The 19,956-nt window shown below is 50.1% G+C and overlaps 1 protein-coding gene across 1 annotated transcript in view; it reads left to right on the top strand.

The window, feature by feature from the left end:
• NFATC2 (nuclear factor of activated T cells 2) overlaps positions 1 to 19,956 on the top strand; it is a gene marked incomplete at both ends in the record, with an annotated part of 72,432 nt that overhangs the window by 6,399 nt on the left and 46,077 nt on the right. The window contains 4 exons of the mRNA XM_084217773.1: positions 1,557 to 2,583; positions 3,854 to 4,022; positions 14,508 to 14,710; positions 16,543 to 16,715. Coding sequence (XP_084073899.1) covers positions 1,557 to 2,583; positions 3,854 to 4,022; positions 14,508 to 14,710; positions 16,543 to 16,715 — 1,572 coding nt within the window. The remainder of the gene's footprint in view (positions 1 to 1,556; positions 2,584 to 3,853; positions 4,023 to 14,507; positions 14,711 to 16,542; positions 16,716 to 19,956) is intronic.

Below are 19,956 nucleotides of genomic sequence, written 5' to 3'. Positions count from 1 at the left end.
GTTGCTGTTTTCCTATCCCCAAAACAGCTGTGTGCTGGGATTAAAAGCCAGAGGGAACCGTAAGAAATGTGCAAGCTGGACTGTCGTGTGCAGCTCCCCTCCTGTCCCAGCCATTCTGTGTGTTGGTTTGTTTGCTCGGCTCTTGGGGTTTCCCACTGAACACAAAGGCTCAGCAGTTCCTAAAAATGAACAGAAGCCTGCTGAAAATAAGTCAAAATCTCTCTGCATGTAGAAGTTTCACTGGGAACTTCTGCTACTTTTGCAGAAAGCACAGTCAGCTCCTGCCTGGCTTTCTGTATGGTATTTTCTCATGGGAATTGCTGTCTAATGTCATGTAGGAGTTAGACAAAATGCTGGAACAGTAATTTAAATATTTAAATGAAACCCTCTGCCTGTGGCATGCACTGATCTGTGCCCAGAGCGAGGAGATAGGGTGAATGAATCCCAAATTGTGGAGCTGTTTCAGGTATTTCCTGCTGGATACACTGAAATCTTTAAAAACATATACAAATCCTGGTAATGTTTTGCATGGTTTTGTGTGATAACAAATATTTTTCAGCACCCAGGCTGGGGCAGCTCCAGGAGCTGATGTCCATGGAATACCTGCCATGGCTCTGCTCTCTGGGATGCCACTGCCATGGCACAGCCTCGGGTGCTGGGACCAGGCTGGAGCTGGGCTCTGCAGTGCTGGCGGGCGTTCTGTGTTCCCTGGAATCATCCCTGTGCTCTGCAGCCTGGGCAGAGTTTGCAAAATGGGAATCTCTGAAAACTGAGGATTTTTGGTACCAGCAGAGAGAGAGTTCTACTGAACACTTACTTGTTATTGTATATTTTATAATCCCTGTCTGAAAATGTTCCCTGGGCTGAAATTGGAATGTGATTGCCCTTAACCACAGGGTTGGATTCTTTCTCCCTCTCTCTCTTCCCTAACAAATATTTGTGAATGTGTTTTCTGACTCAGATGAAACCTGTCACCAAACTTGCTGTCATGATACAGAGCCAAACAAATCATCACACAGAACTGACTTTTCAATTTAAGAGTTGGAGCTCAGCTTTGGTTCATGAAGCCTTTCCTGGCTGGGTTTGGCTTTGTAAGGAAGGTGTTTCTCCCTTCTCCAAAAGCTGTTCCTCAACATTTAGTTTTATGTAGACCTGTGTGGAAGGGATTTTGTGATGTGCTGGTCTCAGTCCAGCTCCTGGTTGGCAAAATGTGACCAAAGTCACAGCACCCGGGGTGTCCTTGGCAGGAGGCTGTGGACAGAGGGGCTGACACACTGCTGACCTGCCCAGGGGATCCCTCAGGTGAGGCTCAGGCAGCAGGAGCCTGGCTGGAGGCGTTTGCAGTGCTTCTGTCCATGCTGCACCTGCCCTGAGCACTTGAGCTTCCCTGGCTCTTAATCCAGTACTTCTCACAGGCATTAACTGCAGTGAAAAAGAATTAAATAATAAGCTAATATCAGATCACAACCAGTTTATAAATATGCATTTTTTTAATCCATGATTGCTCAGCTTCTGTAACAATATTTACAGTCTGAAAGAGACCCTTCTTTTTCCAGAAGAACCGACTCCACATAAAACCAACAGCCCACCCTCTGGAGTTACATACGCTCATGATGTCTTGGACTGTGGCCTCAAGCCATGCCCCCTGCCTTTTCCTAGCCTTCCTGCAGATCCCATGGGCAGATATGGACAGCCAGATAGCATAGGGCCAACACCTACACACCCTGCCAACGCTGCAGGGGCCTCTGCTCCGAGCCCTAGGATTGAAATAACTCCATATCATGAACTGATTCATTCGGGGGGTCCCTTCTGCAGCAGAGACACAGATGTTCTGTTGGCAGAACATCAGCCAAACTCAGCCACCACTAGCCCGAGGGTTACCCTGCCTGTCCCTGGCTTTGAGGGCTACAGAGAACCACTGTGTCTGAGCCCAGCTAGTAGCGGCTCCTCTGCAAGTTTCGTTTCAGAGACAAATGTATCTCCTTGCACGTCACCATGTGTTTCACCAAATAATGGTCCTAGTGATGACCTTTGTCCGCAGTTTCAAAACATCCATACTCATTATTCTCCTAGAACCTCTCCAATAATGTCACCACGAACAAGCACCACGGAGGAAGCCTGCTTGGGACGCCACTCACCATCTCCCTGTCCCAACTCAAGGTCCTCGTCGCCAGGTGCAAAGCGGAGGTTCTCTTGCACCGGGCTCTACAGCGCCCAGCTGCCCTGCTCCTCTCCTCGGCAGTCACGGAGCCCCTCTCCACAGCCCTCTCCTCGCCTCCCCCCGAGAGAAGACGCCTCTGCAGTCACTTACACACAGCTGGCCAGCGCTCCCCTTCACATGGATGCTATGAGCAGCCTTCCCACGGATCCTTCCTGTGGTGTCCCCACGAAGATCTGGAAAACCAGCCCCGATCCTTCATCCATGTCTTCCCACAAAAACAGCATTCAGTGTCACGTCTTTCAGACTGTCGACTTCCACGGGCCTTGTGAGCAGGAGGACAGGAGAAACTCAGCCCCAGAACCCATTCTGTTGGTTCCTCCATCCTGGCCAAAGCAGCTGGTGCCTGCAATACCGATCTGCAGGTATGTCATCCTTCCTGTGGGTGTGTTTTCCGTGTTTTTCATGGTTTGGTGTCCTCTGTCGTGGCTGATGATCCCTAGGGAGTGTTTTCTTGGCAGGTCCTGCTGCAGGCCAGAGCTGAGTGCTCAGGGACAGCACTGGTTAATGGGAGCCTGCTCCATTAGGATTCTGAGATGAAAAAGGGCTTTGAAGAAACATCACCAAAGAGGTTCATTGATAGCACAGTACACTACAAGTTTCGAAATTATTTGTCTGAATAACAGATTGCAGACAGCCTTTGACAAAGGCTGAACACTCCGGTGCCATCCTGCACCTCTTAAAATGGTGGGATTCCTTTTGTAAAGTCACTTAAAAATGTCCTTCAAGGATGAAAATGCTTTAAGTATTGCCTGATTCCAAACAGAGCTCACTGCTCCAGGTCAGACTGAGCATTCAGTCAACTCTGGTGACTTAGTGTTGGTTGTTAATTGTCAGTTGTCCCTTAGCCCAAATCTCAGCCCTCCATTGTCTGGCTCTGTGGCATCTGCCAGGACCGAGGGTGCCAAGTGTGTGGCTCTGCTCACAGGCCCTGCTGGCACCTTGTCAGTGCCATCCTGCTGGCACTGAGGTTGTCCCAGGGTGTTCCTGACCTGCTGAACGCAAACTGTGAGGGAAGGAGCACAGGCTGTGACTTCCTTGGCTTGTCAGACCGGTCCTGGCAGCAGCCTGTACTCACAGAGTGAGAGTGGTTTAAAATCCAGTGCAGGCTTTAGTTGTACATTGCAGTGTATTCATTTCATGTCATAAACCCTTATGTATTTTCATAACAGGAAAACTAGTACCAGGTAAGAATATTTAGCCTTTTATTGATGTGCATGTGAAATCTTATAACTGTTAGTTTACACAACTGGTCGGTAGTGGCAAATGGAGTTGATATTTCACAATACCCATGCTGTGATCCAAGTTGGAGACACACAGCAAATGCTCGATAAAAGAGGGGGATCTTTGAAAAAACAAAAGCTGGGTAAAAGAGGGGGGTCTTTGAAAAAATGTAACTGCTGCAGATATTTCTGTTTAAGAAACAGAAATTTCTTACTCCCTTCTGCAAGGAGATGGGCCCACAGAAATTGTCTTCTCAGCAGAGCTTGCAGTCATGGGTGAGCAGTTCAGCAGAATCTCACGGGAGTTCGAGCAGACTCCGGAATGTTTCAGGTGGGAGGAAGGAGGGACCAGGCTTGGAGAAATGAGGTTCTCAGGAGTTTCCCCGGTGGTGTCTCTCTCTCTGTGTCCCAGCTTGCCCGTGCAGTCCCTGCCTCCCCTGGAGTGGCCCCTGTGCAGCCAGTCCGGCCCCTACGAGCTGCGCATCGAGGTGCAGCCCAAGCCCCACCACCGCGCGCACTACGAGACCGAGGGCAGCCGCGGCGCCGTCAAGGCTCCCACCGGGGGCCACCCCGTGGTCCAGGTAAGGCCTGGGATCTCCTGGAGGAAAAGGGGGGTGAGTTCATCTCTGAAATGGTCACTGGGGGCTGTCCCTGAAAGAGGAGCGCCCTGTGAGCTTTTGGATGGGCTTAAAGGGTGTGAGCTGAGCCGTGGTGAAGTCCAGGACTTCAGGAAGGGCTGGTTTGGGTTGGATTCTGAAAGCTCAGAAATGTGGGCAATGTATTTGCTGCCTTTTCTGGGCTGTATAAACCTCATGTGATCCCCTGTCACAACTGTCATAAGGTGCCTGGGAAGTCACTGCTGAAACAAGTGAGCAAAAATCAGGCTGCCAGTGGTGGAGAGAACAAATGCGTCCCTTTGCTGACCTGAGAGCTGAATGAGCTGAACCCTTCTTCTGTTTGGAGTGTGAACAGCTTTTCCTTCACCTTTCAAAGGGTGGTATAAAATACTGGCTGAGTAGCTGCAGTGAAGCCAAGTGGGGGCACATCAGTCATTTCCCTCATTTCCCCTGTTTTCAGCCCATGTTTCCTGAAGGAAAGCCAAAGCCAGGCTGGGGTTGGGGCTGTGCTGTGTCAGTGGGAGAGTGCTAGAATGATGTGTGGAAGCTGAACAGGTCAGCCACAGCCTCAGCCTTCACTAAACAAAGTTGGCTGCATCCCACAGATGTTCCTGACACGCTCGGGGCTTGCAGGAACCAGGAAAACATTAACATTTATGTGTAATTTCAAGCATGTGATCAATACCACTAATTTCACTGGGTTGATTTGTGCTTAACTTCAAGCATATGTTCAGTATTCCCCTGCAGGCTCACCCCCTTTTAAAATCAAGCCATAAATTGTTAAATCAATGAATTTGTTTGCTTTGATGGAGCTGGACTTACATGTATGGCCTGGGTATTTGAGTAAAGGGTGCAGGGTAATAATAAACAGCAGTCCCATTTGCCATACCTCAGTAATGCAGGCTTTTTGGTTTGGGTCTGACAAGCTCACAGCCTCCTGTGGTGTGTTTGAAGCTGCCTAGAAGCAGGAATGATACCAATCAGCACTTGCTCCTTTCTCAGTTTGCTTGCAACTACAGTATCACTTACCCTCCCCAGGTATTCCTATCAACAGGGTCCTTATTGCAATGAAGGAGTTTCTTGTGACATGGGGAAATAGAATTTGTTTCCTTCCTGCAATCAATATCAATCAAAGAGGCATTTATATTTTCTGTTGAGGACAGGAACCAATATTGCTAGTTTTATCATAATTTGCCATCAAGCTTCAGGATCTAAAACTATAAATTCAAATGTCCACTTGAGTTCCCTGAGCAGATGTGCCTCTGCACAGCTGGGCCTGCATCTGGGGAAAATATGGACGGTTTCTTCCTGAAGGTTTCTTGTAAAGCTGGAAGTATTTGTTGAATTTCTGTTCACTTGAACATAACCAGGTTCATATGGATGCCAAGTAATGAGATAGTTGCACCTGTATGGTTTATGACATCTCAGACTGGGGGAGGCTAGTAAAATCCAAAGTTTTCATGTCAGAAGTTATTTGGCTTCAAGGGATCTTTTTTTTCCCTCTCTTTCTTTCCCCTCTGTGAAGTTTAACTTTTGTCTTCTTGTTAGATGTAAACAGAGTATTTTTCTAAAATGCAATCCCTTTTGAAACAAATCTGATTTTAAAAAAGCTTTCAATTAACCCTCCACGTGACTAATTACCTAGCTGAACCTGCTGACAGAAGAAATCTTGGCTGGCTTTTGCAGCATGGTGCTGCCCTGCAATATTTATTTTTTGGAAAATGCATTTTGCATGCAGATTTCTTCTTTTGGGTGCTCTGAAGCTACAGACCAGCAGATCTCATATCCTCCAAGCCTTATCTTGTGGTTTATCTTTCTGATGCTGCTTCCTCTTCTTCACGTGTCACGCCTCGAGTTTGTGCTCAAGGCTCTGCACCGGTTGTGCACTCCAAGCATGGCAGGAGAAGGGCCTGGTGGTCAAAGCCTCAGGGAAACTGGGCAGGTGGAGTGGGACATTGGCTGTGCCAGGAGGAGGGGGAGAAGCCCTGCAGGCTGTGGAACGTTCACATGTCTGATTTCAGGGCCCTGTAGAGTCCCATGGAGGAGCACAGGCTCCCAGCTCAGGTGTTTGAGTCACTCCTGGGAGGAGCCCACAGCTTGTGTTAACTGTAGGGAAGCTCAGGTTTTAGGGGTGTGAGTTGGATGTGAGTGTCCCCTGCATGTTAAGGTGCTGAGAATAGCCAGGAGATGCTTTGTAGCCAGGACGAAGCTGAAGTTTCCTGCTCCTTCCATCCTTTAGTCACTGAGACCACGGGGCGGGGAGGGGGGCACGTTTGGTTCCCAGCTCTTTTTCCCCAAAGCTGCTTATTTGTACCCAGCTGCTCCAGTCAAAGCTGGGCAAGAGCCTGTCCATTGGGAAAGCAGTGGCTGCTCCTGTGCAAAGAGCTTGTGGATGTGATTGGGAGAGAGGTGGCAGAGCAAACACAACCCTGGAGTGGAATGGCAGAGGTTAAATCCATGACCTAACTGTTTACCTTGGTACAACTTCCAAATGCAGAGCAGGGCTGCCAAACCCCAGTGCTCAGGTGAGGGCAGGGGCAGGCACAGAGACCCCCAGCCCCTCCACCCCTGTGTGCCAGGCTCCCCCTCGTCTCCCGAGCAGGAAAGCTGTGCAGAGAGGGGCTCCTGTTCAGCACAGCCAGCCCAACGTTCCCCTGGGTTTAACTTTAAAAATTGTGGTGACTTTCACTGCCTCTTTTTATTTTTCTTATTAAAAAGAAGCTGGAATGGCAGAGTTGTTAGTGGAGCTCACAGGAGCTGCTTTACAATAACAAACGTATGTTCCACTTTCCTTTTATATTTGAATTTTGCCGTCTGTGTTTTCTTGTGGTTTCACAGTCAAAGGAGACATTGTTTCTTAGCCTGGGCTTCCCATGGGGCTCTGACTTTTAACTGTATGTGACTTCCAACATTCAGCTAATTCATTGGTGTGTTAGTGAAACCAGAGCCTTTGATGGAAACTCAAAACCAAATCACAGCTCATGGGGTGATTCGCACTCTCACACGTGGGGCCGGGCTGGAGCCACCGCTGCTGAAACCCTGTCAGCCCTCCCAGGGGGGTTTGCTGCCCAGGGCACGTCCCAGCAGCTGAGTTTGTCCTTTCCCCCCCTTCCCCAGGCCCCCGTGCAGGGAGGGCAGGGCCAGGCTGTGCTGGACCTGGCTGATGCTGCCCAGATCTTTGTGCCACCGCTGGCCTGCTCTGGAGCTGGGTTTGGCTCCTGCAGGGGTTTTGGTGTGACAAAGCGCTTGCACCTTTCACACCTGATTCACCTGCAGGGCTACAGGGCTTGTTTGCACGGTGGGGTCCTTGTAGGGGCCTCTTGAGCTTTGAGCTCTGGGCCCTGGATTGATTTACTGCTGTTCCACGTGCTGCTGCAGGGATTGATGTGCAGTGGCCAAACCAGAGATTTCAGCTGCATCTGGGAAATTCTCTTCAGAACCAATATGCCATCAAATGTAAGGGTAGGTCAGCAGCCCCCACGCTGTGCTGCAAGCATGGCTGTAATTCTGAGTGGAGGGGAACGAAAAGCTCTCACTGAAACCTTTGAGCCTACTCGAGAATACATTGCTTTTGATGGAAAGGAGTTTTGGCAGAGGTGAGGGGAAGCAGCATGTACCAGCTGGTTTGAGGGGGATGCCTGTGCAGGTTTTGTGGGTTAGAAATACTCCTGGAAGAAGCAGATGCAAGATAGAGTTATTATTTCCTGTAGGTTCTCACTACAGGACTGTGCATGGGGGATCAGTGTGCTGTAAAACAAAACTGGAATTTCAGATGTGGGCACTTCCCAGCACAGAACTCACCTCAGGGTGGCCAGTGTCCTCTAACCCCCCACCAGAGCTCTCTGCTCGTGGGCTTCCCTGCCCAGCTGAGCCCCCAGTTCTCCCTTGCTCTCTCAAGACTGATGTCTGTGCAGTTGGAATTGCCCATGCCAGGTGAGGGCTCCCAGCCAGGTCTCCTGTGTGCTGGGGAGTGTCCTGGGTGGGACAGGACTCCTCCTGCCTGCTGCTGCTCAGGGAAAATGATCTGGGGTCTCTTTTTCATTCTGAAACCACTGTTGAATCCTGATGCTTCCAGGGCCTGAGCCAAGGCCATGGTGTGTTCCTGGCCCCAGAGCCACCTTGCAGGAGGCCCAGCACCAAGCCCTGGCACAGGGCTCAGCTCTGGGGTTTGGTTCAGTGCAGTCAAATCGATCATTTTGGGCTGGGATTCGTCTCCAGGATGATGATGTGGCTCTTGGTGCTGCCACATCCTGCTCCTTGTCACCATGGCTCCTGTCAAGTTTTTTGCCACACCAGGGTGGCACAGGGGGATGCTCCTGGGGGAGGATGAGCTGAGTGTCGCAGAGGAAGGTGAGGTTTTAGAAAAGCCCTGCTTGCCACCCTCTGCTCCAGCTGTGCTGGGGCTGGTTCCACAGTGCCTCTGACACCTGGCAAGGGTCCAGCTTTGCTAACTGGTGGCAGAGCCCCCGTGCTGAGGGACTCCCCCAGAGTGATTCTGTCAAAATTGTCAAATTTTCACCCTCTGGTTTCCTCGTGGCACCATGAGTTCTGTTGTGCTGGGGAGGTTTAGCTCCTTTGTCATGAGTGAGCATGGAAGTGCTTTAATGGCACAGTTGGTTTTCTAAGCCAGCTGTGAAAATGAGATCTCCAAACTCTCCTCCCTGTACATGGACAGATGCACTGGGCCTCTTTTAAACTGTCATCTGAGATAGTCAAAGCATCCTGAAAACAGGAGCAGCTCTTCACAGGGGCAAGGAAACTGGAGCCCAGAGAGGAAACAACTTGCTTACACTGTGGTGTGAGGTCAGTCAGGAGCAAACCCTCCTGACTGCTTTCTTCCAAGGGCTGCTGTCTCTGTCCCAGACAGAGACATTAATTATTATTATAATGACCCCATCTGAAAGCAGAAGTCCCAGTAAGACACTGGGAGTCTGGCTGTCATTTACTGTAAGAAACAGCAGAGCAAGTGAGATTCAGCCCTTGGAATTTTGACTAAACTGTCACCAAAATAAGAAACACTTAAAACTGAGTATCAAAAAAATAATAATTTAGCAGAATCAGATGTTCAAAGGATTGTCTACAGAGGCTTTTTTAGACAGCTTTGGTAGGGAGCAAAAGGAACGAAGGCAAAGATTTCCTTCTGGTTTGCGTTCTTTTGCAGTGTCCCGAGTACATTAAATTGAACAAAACCATGTGAGAAGATTGGGCTTTGTTGCTCAATGTCAGCTCTAAGTGAAGCAGGCAGAGGAGCTGCTACATGATACAGTGGCTGGACGAGGTCTTTGTTGAATTCCTGACAGTTATTGATATGCCAGTCTCCCTGAGACAATGCAGTGACATTTTCCATCTCGCTACGAGTATTGTTGAGCAAAGACCTCCCCAAAAACATCCTTGACATCATTGTGGTCAGCGGGTATTAACGCTGGGGATTAACGATCCGAATCCAAGGCTGGAGCTGCTTGCAGCGGGAAGGGAGGACAGAAACGGGGCTGTTGGCCCAGAGCATCATCTCGGAGGGTCTGAAAGGCTCAGAGCGCTGTGGGGCCGGCGCGGGGCTGGCTGGCGGGGCCGGGGCAGCGCAGCCCCGCTCGCCGAGCGGCCCCGCTTATCTCCGGCACGGCAGCAGGAAGGGAGCCGCGGGAGGAAGCGATTTCTCACGGCTTTGTGCTTCTCGTTAGGCGCTGCTCGCCGGGCTCTGCTTTCCCGCCTGTCGCTGCCGGCCGGGATGAGCGTGAATCACCGAGCTGACCACACACATGCACGCTCCCAGTGACTGCCAGGGGACACAGCCGGTGATCCACGGTCACGGACCAAACCCTGAGCTCAGAGACCCGGCGAGCCCAGTGCTTTGGAGCAGATAAAACCCCCAAGCCTAGAGAATCCATTCCCCACGTTTATACTTTCCTCCTGGCCACGGCTTGCGTTGTCTAGACGGGAAAGTGCTTTAAAGATGCAGCTTTGTCCATCCCAGGGAGAAAGACCTAAATGCCCGACAGGCAGAGCTCTGTTGGGGTGAATGGGAAATAAATGACTCCCTTGTACTCTGGAGAGCAGTCAGGCTCACACAGGCTCTTACTGGGGCTCTTCAAACACACACCAGTACCAGCTGCAGATGCTGCTGCTTTCATCTGCAAAGCCCGGCACCTCATGGAGCGTTTTAATGTGCAACAGCCAAACTAGAAATCCCCGAGAAAATTTGGCTCCACAGCCCAGCAGTGAAAAGGCAAAGCTTGCAATACTGCTGGGAACTGAGGGGCTGCAGCTGCTGTGTGGTGCCTGATGTGCCAGTTTGGGGTGCTTGCAGGACAGGGACAGCATTCCCTGCAGCAGGGCACAGGGCGCCACGGGTTTCCCACTTGGCTTTGGCCCCTCATCCTCTGCAGGACCTGGGAAATCGCTGCCCGTCTCTGCCTGGCTTATGGGTAAGAATGAAAAAGTGATCTTATTTCTTTCCTATGAATCTCTCTTCTTCCTGCTAATAATCTAGTTCTACATAAATTATAATAACATTTAAATTCAAGAAAGCATATCCCAGGTTGAAAGATCTAAATTTCAAAATTGCACTGATTTCCTCCTGTATACATATGTTGTATCGACAGGTGATCACCTACAGAATCTTTAAAGAATTTCCTTTGCTTTCTGACTCTGCTGTCAATGTATCCCTTGATTTCAGCACAAGTGAGCAGTGTTGCAGCCTTCACCTGTGCAGAGCTCTGCTCTAGGTGCAGCACAGCAGTGACCCTGTGTTTTGCATCCCCCCGGCCAGGGGCACTGCCAGCTGCTTGGGTGCAGGGTTTGGGTCAGCTCAGCACTGGGTAGGGAATGGTTCAGAAGGGAATTATCTCGGGCTTTAAGTGCTGTGTATTTGGAGCTGGGGTCTCAGTTTGTGAGGAGGCCTGAGTTTTGGAGCAGGGCAGAAGTGTTTCACGTGCCTGATGCGTGCTCCCGATGGCTGCGGTGCCAGGGCCATCACAGGGTGGTGTTGGGTGTGGAACTGAACAAACTCAGCAGCTAAGGGCACATCTGCTCATTTTTGCATGCAGAATTGCACAGGTGCCTTCTGCAAATGGCACTCAAATCCCCCCCTTTCCCAAATTTGACTTGTATTGATCCATGGATGGAGTGCAGAATGAATTAGATTTCTGCAGAGGTGAGATGATGCTTTTAATTGTGCCACACATTTCCATTTTGTTTAGAAACCAAATCATAGCAGCAAACCAAACAAGAAAAGTCTCCTTGTTTTCAGAATGATGTTATTTGTTTATCTGCCAAAGTGCTTTGCATTTCCTCAGGTCAGAGACCAGCCCATGTCTGGCTGTGTTAATATTGTAAGAGTTAGGCAAAAGCAAAGTTCAAGAAAAATCTTTCAAGTGAAAGAAATAGGATCTTAAAGTCCCAAAATAGAGTATGGAAAGGTACACATCATGTCTGGCTTCTCTTTCCCCTTGTGGCAAATGTGACTCAAAGGAGTTGGGTTTTTTCCAACTCGATCTGTATACAGTTTGGGGGAGTTTTATTGTGAATAGGTCACCTTATAATACACAAAAATATTTCTTCCCAGAGTTCTGTATTCATAAATCTTTCTTGATCCTCACTCTCTTGAAACTGAAATCCAGATGATTTTGTTTCTTTGTGGAAAGAAGAGTGGGAAAGAGTGAAGGCACACCTTGATGTGGGGCTGGTGCTCCCCGACAGGGCTTGGAGGGAGCAGCTCTGATGAGCAGCACAACACTGAAACACAGAGATTTTAGAGCAGCTTGGTTGTTGTTAAGGGAGGAAAAAATGAATTTCAAAGTTAGTATTTTAAAAAGCATTTTAAATCTTCACTTCTCAAAGTTTGTTTAAGGGTCAAATTTATTCCTCCTTTGCTTCTCCAAAGAAGAGATCGGCGCTTTGGTTAAATATTAAAGCAGCTGCCTGGTGTAGTGGAGGTGAGTGTTTATTGACAGTGACAATCCTCAGCAGTTCAGTTTTAAGAAGAGACATATCTCTGAAGCATAGCTTTGATGGATTCATTCATTCTAGCTCACAGAATTTTCTCTACACAAAAGCAGCACAGATACTCTGTCCCTGCCGAGCAGGGGGAGCATCACTGTTCCCTGGTGCTGGTAAAGAGAGAGCTGGTGTGACATGACCAGAGCTATGCTAAATTGGTGGTGAAGATGAGTGTAAAACTCTGATTTTAAATCTCCAGGAGTGTTTCTGTGATCTGTTCATCTCTGTTTTTTTATTCTTAAGTCATCCTGCTGTGTTCATAGCAAGTGAAAGGTAGATGGAAATGGTTATGGTAAATGATCACCTGTATTAGCCCTGAAAATGCAATCAAATAGCTCAAGGATAAACCCTTTTAAATGGGGACACTTGACTCTTTTACATATGTTTTTTCTCTTTGTATTTGCATTTTATAATGCTATTCTGATTTTACAATTACATCATCCCACAGCATTGCCTTAATACCATAAGTTACAAAAATAAGAAGTCATTTTCTTCCACTGACCAAACAACTGATTTAAAATCTGGTTCTGTGGAGGATCAGGAGGCCTTTTACTGTGTGTTTTATGCCCCTGGGCCAGCACATAATACAGACAGTGCCATATGAAGAGGGAATCAATTCCTCTCTTCTTTAAGTCTGTATGCATTTATACAACACACACCCACAGACATGCACGTTATTGGTCAACCATGAGCAGTTTTGTCTTGGGAACTCATTCTGTGCATGAGCAAACACCACTTAAAATTACTTTTAAAGGTGGCCAGTATGAAACCCTGTGTATGTAGCCAGTTCTGTTACAGCTGCTACTGACTGTGCTCACTGGGGGCAGATTTTCTTTTGTAATTTATTATCTGTTTTCGTCCATTTCAGTCTCCCACCCATAACTCTGGGATTTTGTTCTGCCAGGACAGAGGGAAGAGCAAAAGCTGCTTTGCTGTCACTGTAATAACCCCTCCTGTCCAAAGGATGCTCTCGTTGTTGTAGCTGGCTCCACCAAGAATTAATCTGTCAGGCATGACAATAAACACACTCAGTGCTTAAAAACTGCTCTTCCCCTCACCCCTTTTGAAGAACAGGATGGCTTTTGGTGATACAAGGGCTTTGCACTGAAGGCCAGGAAAGGCTGGATTTTGAAAGCCCTGTGCTTAGGGTGAGTTCCTGTGTGGCTCCCAGTGGATCTGGGCTGTGGATCAGCAGGGGCTGACTCCTCCATCAGTGCCTGTTCCCAGCAGATCTGTCATTTTGGCCTCTGTTGCCTTTCATCTCCCATCTGCTTTATCCATTTCTGAATGTGCCTGTGGCTGCTGCTGTGTTTCTCACATTCTTGGCCATGCTTGTCTCCAGTTCTAGCCCTGGTGCTCCGAGCCCAGCTCCCTGTTCCACCCCTGGCTCCCAGAGCCAGCTGAAGGTTTGCCCAGAGCCTCCTGCCCCCTTCCCCTCCTCCCCATCTCCAGAAGACTGGTGCCAGCGAGGTGTGGGATAGTGTGGGCTGTGCCTGGGCTGGGCTCTGCAGTTTGCTCTTGCACAGCCCCTGCCCAGGCCCTGGTGCCTTCCATGGAGCTGTTCATGCCAGGGGCGGCTGCTCACTCAGCCCTGGCTGGGGGTCTCTGGGGCACAGCCCCTGCCTTTGTTGCCTCCAGAATGTGTGCTGGGTGAGGAGTGATGGCTCTGGAGAGTGAGTGTCACTTACATCTGCCATACTGGAGGAAGGCTGCCAGCATGCATTGATGCTGCATGTGGTCCCCTTCCAGGGGGGAATTAATCCTTCTGTGCAAGGATACCTCCTGCTGACTGGTGAAAAGAAGAAAAAAAAGGAAGAAAAAACCCTGTTTTGGCCATGAATACCATTAGCTTAATCTTCCTTTTCTCTGATCTTCCAGTACTATTTGCTTTGTATGGCTTCATCAAGGTTTTGTATGTGGACAGAGTAATTGAAAACAAATTTAGCATGTCTCAGACCATAAAGTTCCCTTTCAGCTCGATCCCTGGCTATGTGGTAGATAAATGTCTGGTTCTCATTTTTGGTATGTGAGAAATTTAGAATGGTTTGATTTGTAATTTTGAACGTTAATAAGGAAAGAGAAATTTCTTTGTCTCCCACTCTATGGAGGCATTCTGGTTTCCTTGCAGCAAATGGTGTTTATAAAAAACCCCAAAAAACCAGAAGAATCTGTGTCCTTGAGGCCTGGAAACCCCAGGCTCTAAGGTCAGTGAAGACATCCTTGTGCTGTTCAGTCCCAGACCCAAAATGCCATCTCTACCTGTACAGGTGGTGTTTTAATATAGTGCAAGAGGAATGGTGGAGGTGACCCAGCAGCTGGGGGAAGGGTGAGCTCCCAAGGGCAGTGCATCAGTGCCAGATGCCCACATTTATCTACACATGCTGGCAGACCTCCTTGGTTTCCTGAAGGCTTTGCAGACGCAGTGTGTGACAGTGGTTTTCCATGTCTTGCCAGCTGCACGGGTACATGGAGAACAAGCCCCTGGGGCTGCAGATCTTCATTGGCACGGCAGACGAGCGCATCCTGAAGCCCCACGCCTTCTACCAGGTGCATCGCATCACGGGCAAAACCGTCACCACCACCAGCTACGAGAAGATCATTGGCAACACCAAGGTGTTAGAGATCCCCCTGGAACCCAAAAACAACATGAAAGCAACGTAAGTAGATTTCTTTTAGTTAGCAAAGTTGAGGTGGATGAAGTTGGCACTGAAGTTCTTTCTCTTTGGAAAGGAGTCATTTCAAAGAATAATGATGCTCTGGAGGGACTCCCCTTTCCAGCACGTTGGGGTGGTTTGGGAGGGCAAGACCTTTTTACAAAACCAGCTATAAGCACCTGGCCTAAAGCTGCTGGGGGAGTTCCCATCCAGCAGGTGACCGTGCAGGCGCTCCTGCTCTGCATTCCAGGTTCTGCAGTGACTGTGCTGTAATCACAGAATGGTTTGGGTTGGAAGGTCCCTTGAAGCCCACCCAGTGCCACCCCTGCCGTGGCAGGGACACCTCCCACTGTCCCAGGCTGCTCCAAGCCTTGTCCAGCCTGGCCTTGGGCACTTCAGGGATGGGGCAGCCAGTGTCTCACTAATCCATCATCTCACAGTCAGAATGGGTTCATAGTGCACTCAGGAAAAGAAGACTCAAATCTCAGGTCCTTGTGCTGCAGGGACACAGTGAGGAACAGGAGTGGGATGCATTTTTCAACATTTAATGGAATACAAAGCATCTCTTCTGAACTCAGTCAAGTACTCTGGCTGTGAGATCTGCTCTTGTAATAGGTTAACAGAAAAGCAAGTACAGGCACATCTTGTCTGTATTACTCCTTCCAGTTTTATGGAGGCAGAGGGATGAAGTGGGCACCAGTCTGAAAACTTCAGGCTTGAATGTGTGCCAGGCATGAGAGTGATTGCTCTGCAGAGGGAAGAGCTGTATCTCCATCCTTCAGAGGAGCCTGACAAAATTGGCAGAGCAGTTATGTTTTTAAGCCCCCCTACTTCATTGCAAAATCCACATTCTTTCTTCATATTTTTTTTAGAAAATATACTTCATTCCTAACAAGGAATCCTGGAATAATAAACCCTTGCACATTTGCAGGGGCAAGGAACAGTGTGGGTGTAGGAAGCAGCTTGGGGCTTATACCTCCCCAAACGTGATTTTCATTCATATCAAGAGAAGAGAAATGATGTGTTTTTAGAACTGATATCAAAATGGGCTGGCAGTGCCTGTTTAATAGCAGTGCTCACTGCCTGCTCTGAGTACTATTGCTGAGCTTGACAAATAATTGTCACATTTTCCTAACACAGGCATGTTTGCGAGGTTACACTGGACTCTGAAGAAGCCAATCTGCACTTACACCATATGTTAAGTTGCAGTGCTGATAAGCAATCCTAATCCTGTCATTGCTGCTCAGCCCCATTCTGCTCCCTGCACCCTCCCTTTGTGCAGGGACACGGTGAATGGGAGAATGTTCCCAGGCAAGGCAAGAGCAGATATTCAGTGTCCGTGGGCTTTGGAGGATGGCACAGTGACCTGGGCCGGGCTGCAGAGCCCAGCTGGAGCAGTCAGGAGGAGACAGCAGTCTGGTCCCTGCTTTGGAGCTGAATTCCAGGTGCCTGGCTGGCGCAGGCAGTGGGGATTCTGTAACCAGCTGCCTGAGCTGCTGTGATTCCCCACGGGCTGAGCTGCCCTGCCCAGGTGTGGGAAGGGAAGGGCTGCTGGGCAGTCCCTGGGAGCTGGGCTCTGGGGAGAGCTGCAGATGGAGGCTCCTGCCCTGGGGAGCGCTCTGCCTTCTGCTCTCCTGTGCTTAGCACTGGGAAACAAGATTTGGGGTTTTAATGCTTGGAGAGCAGCTTCTGCTGTGGCCCGAGAGCAGGGAGAGGTCCGGCAGTGTCTGGGAACGTCTGGATGCCAAGCAGAGCACGTCCTTGGAGCTGCTGGGAGCCCTGAGGAGGGAGCAGGTCCCGGGCAGAGCAGTGAGCTGGGGCCGTGTGTCTTGCAGCATCGACTGCGCGGGGATCCTGAAGCTGCGCAACGCGGACATCGAGCTGCGCAAGGGCGAGACCGACATCGGCCGCAAGAACACGCGGGTGCGCCTGGTGTTCCGCGTGCACATCCCCGAGCCCAGCGGCAGGGTCGTGTCCCTGCAGGCGGCCTCCAACCCCATCGAGTGCTGTGAGTATCCCTGCGCTGCTCCTCCCTGCCCTGCCTCCGGGCCGGCCGTCCCCGCTGTGCCCTGCCCTCCGTGCCGGCCGTTCCTTCCCTCCAGGCGCTCCCTGTCCGCAGAGAGGCTTGGGGGGCAGGTGGCTCTTCAGGGTGCCTGGGGCTTGCGAGGGCTGCCAGCTCCGTGCTGCAAGTCTGGCGGCTTCTGCCAAGTTCATTTATTAGCGCATTGCTGCTGGGTCCTGCTGGCTCTCGGGTGGCTCCTAGGAGCAGCGTGGGGGTGTGTGTAGGGACATACCTGCACTTCCCTGTTGGTAAAGTGTGGAAGCTGTCTGCTTTCCTGGCTTTATTTCGACTGGAGCACAATCAGAACTTCTCCTCCACGAACTGGCAGTGGCTGGAGGTTTGAGTTCAGACTGGGCTGGCTCCAAGCGCTGTGGCCAGTCCTGTGCCAAAGAAGGGACCAGAGTCCTGTGGTCTGAGCTGTGGCAGGAGCACAGCTGAAACAGAGGGACAGCTCTGATTCTGAGGCTCGGGTGCATTCTGGTCATTGTTTTTTCCAGCTGTCAGTGCCAAGGGGTGCACAGCTCAGGAGGCTCAAACAGGGAAAGCACAGGTGGTTCTGGTATTCCCCTGAGGGACAGAAGAAAACTGGCAGTTTTGATTTCTGAAGTGCAAATCCCATAAATGTGTGAGCTCAGAACCTGCACCTCCCACTCATTATGACTGACTGGATCCTGAGAAAGAGAGGCCTCTGATGAGGCCCCCCGTGTCACAGTCATTTCTGTAAGGGTTCTGCCCACTTTGCTGGTTCCTGAGCATCCTGTGATGCTTTTTGTTGTTAAATGGTGCCTTTTTGGTGGTTTGGGGATTTCACAAATACATAATGAACAGTTTTCCTCTGCCTTTGCTGAATGACTCACCCTTTTAGCCGAACCTGTCTTGCCATAAGTCATGTGAAGAAAGCCATTGAGTCTCTCATGTGTGAGTTGTATTTATTGAGATGCAGACATTACTTAAATACAGCTGCTTAGAATGAGAGGAGCCAGTTCTGGGTGAATTATTGATGGCAGCTTTTAAAAAAGCAGTACAAACGAATAACCCAGGCAAGGCTGGGAGAGGATGATGGCTATGGATGATCTCTTGGCAGTGTTTCTGAGAAGGTACCAACTGCCAGAGCGTTTTAGCAGCTGAGTGAAGTGTCTGGGCACTGTGATGGGGAAGGGACAGCAGTGGGAGTAGCCACCACCTCTGTCCATAGGAAATTGTCCCGTTCCTCCGTGGGAGCAGATGGCTGAAACAATAGTGGCCTCCACCCCAGACGTGTCCCTGCTGAAACAAAGGTCCATTTGCTAAAGGAAGCACTCAGTGAGGAGCTCCTGGGGTGGGGAAGCTCCAGGTGTAACTCCTACACCCTGTGGGCAGGAAAACAGCACCAGGGCGGGGAAGGCTGGCCCTGGATCCCGCAGGGAGCCCCACAGATCACCCCCCACCTACTCAAATTCTCCTCAGGAAAAGCAAGCATGAGTAAGCCAGGCATTCCTGGGGCCCTTCCACAATGGCACGTTGTGTTTGTGCCCATCACTGCATTTCAAGCAGAAATCCAGGCATGGTTTGCAGAATAAATCACGTTTTTCTGAGCTGTATGCACACACCTAATTTGCCTGTGCAGTGACTGCTGTGTCAGAACCTTGGTTAAGATGTTGAAGCATTTATTCTGAGATGTCTTTGCATTGCTGAGTCTTAGGGGTATTAAAAAGCCAAGGGTGGAGATACCAGTATAAGTGGCTCATTGTTAGTGGGGTTTTTTTATAATTATAGTATTAAAATATTGGCTGCTTAGAAGACAGCAAAGCTCCTACAAGGAAAAAAAAAATGTATTTGATCCCCAAGGAAATAAAATGAGAAAGTTTTATTTTTGCAATAGTGGATATACAGGCAGTTTGGGCAGATATGGTAAGGACTGTGCTTTTCTGAACTCAAGGAAGCAGTGAATGAAGTGATCTGGAGTGTGAAGCCTCTGCCATTTTGTGTGTATGTTGCATATTTAGCACTGGTTTTGCATTTCAGTAGCGCTTCCTATCTCAGCCTGGTTCTGGGAAGATAGTTAAAAACATCAGGGGCTCAGCCAGCATTAGCAATGCAGCCTAGGTCTCACTAGAGCCTCAGCTCGTCCCAGCCAATCTGCACACCTTGCAGAGCTCCCAGGCAGCCCAGGTAAGCTCAGGTGCCCTGCCAAGAAGGGGCCCTGGGGCTGGGGAAGGTTTTCTTCTTGTGCCACCTTCTGTGCTGCTGGGATTCACTGTTTCCCCCTTTGTTTTCTGGTTTGTTTGGGTGTTTTTTGACCTGGCCACCTGAGAACCCTAATCCCAGGGGCTCTCCTCAGGATCCCTCCTGTCTGGTAGCAGAAATGATGTCCCTCTGGGGAGGCCTTGGTGAGCAGCAGCTCCAGGATCACGGCCCATTTCCCTTCCCAGGGCTCCCCCAGCACTGTTGCTACCAACAGAGTATCCGAGTGCTCTCCTCCCCAGAAGCTGATCCCGAGGAATTCCCACCAGTGTCAGCAGATCATTAGCTGCAGTGAAGCAAGAACTGTGAAACAGCTGCTTTTCAGAGGGCTGTTTGATTCCACCTCATCTGTGTCACATTCAGCACTTGACAGATTTTCGGAGGGGATTTCACAGGTTCAGAGCATCATCCGGAGCGAGCTCCTCCCCAGGCAGCCTGTGGGAGGACGAGGGGGTGATGTGTTGTGAGATGATTGTGCCTTACAATGGACCTCAGACCCACAAGCCTGCACCATTCAGCAGCTTTTTTCTGCTGTTGATTCATCCTGAAGCCACTGGGGAGGCAAAGGCATTTGAAATCCCTCTGAGAGTTGTAGCAGCAGGCCGTGGCTCAGGCAGGTGTGGCAAACCACACTGCTGTAGGTGTCTGCTGGAAAGGTGAGAGAGATCCCTTCTCCTGTGTGCTGCAGGCTGAGCAGTGAAGTGCCAGCCCCACGGGGGATGGGGGGACCCTGAGCCCGTGTCCTGCTTGGCCTGGCTCCTGTCCCCTCCCTGCTCAGGGCTGGCCGTGTCCCCACGTGTCCCTGCCGGGACAGCTCGTTGCTCCAGGCTGGAACCAGCTGGTGGTGGGTGAGTTCCTGCTGGGCCAGCAGGGCTGTCACAGAGCTGCTGGTGACATTGCAGGCGAGGGGCAGCTGAGTTCGCCTGTCCCTTCAAACACAGCCACGTGGAAAATCACCCCTGGA

Source organism: Fringilla coelebs (genome assembly GCF_963513975.1).
Source record: "Fringilla coelebs genome assembly, chromosome: 18".
Classification (NCBI taxonomy): domain Eukaryota; kingdom Metazoa; phylum Chordata; class Aves; order Passeriformes; family Fringillidae; genus Fringilla; species Fringilla coelebs.
The sequence above is the reverse complement of the archived record's forward strand: the minus strand, read 5'-3'. Positions and strand labels throughout refer to the sequence as shown.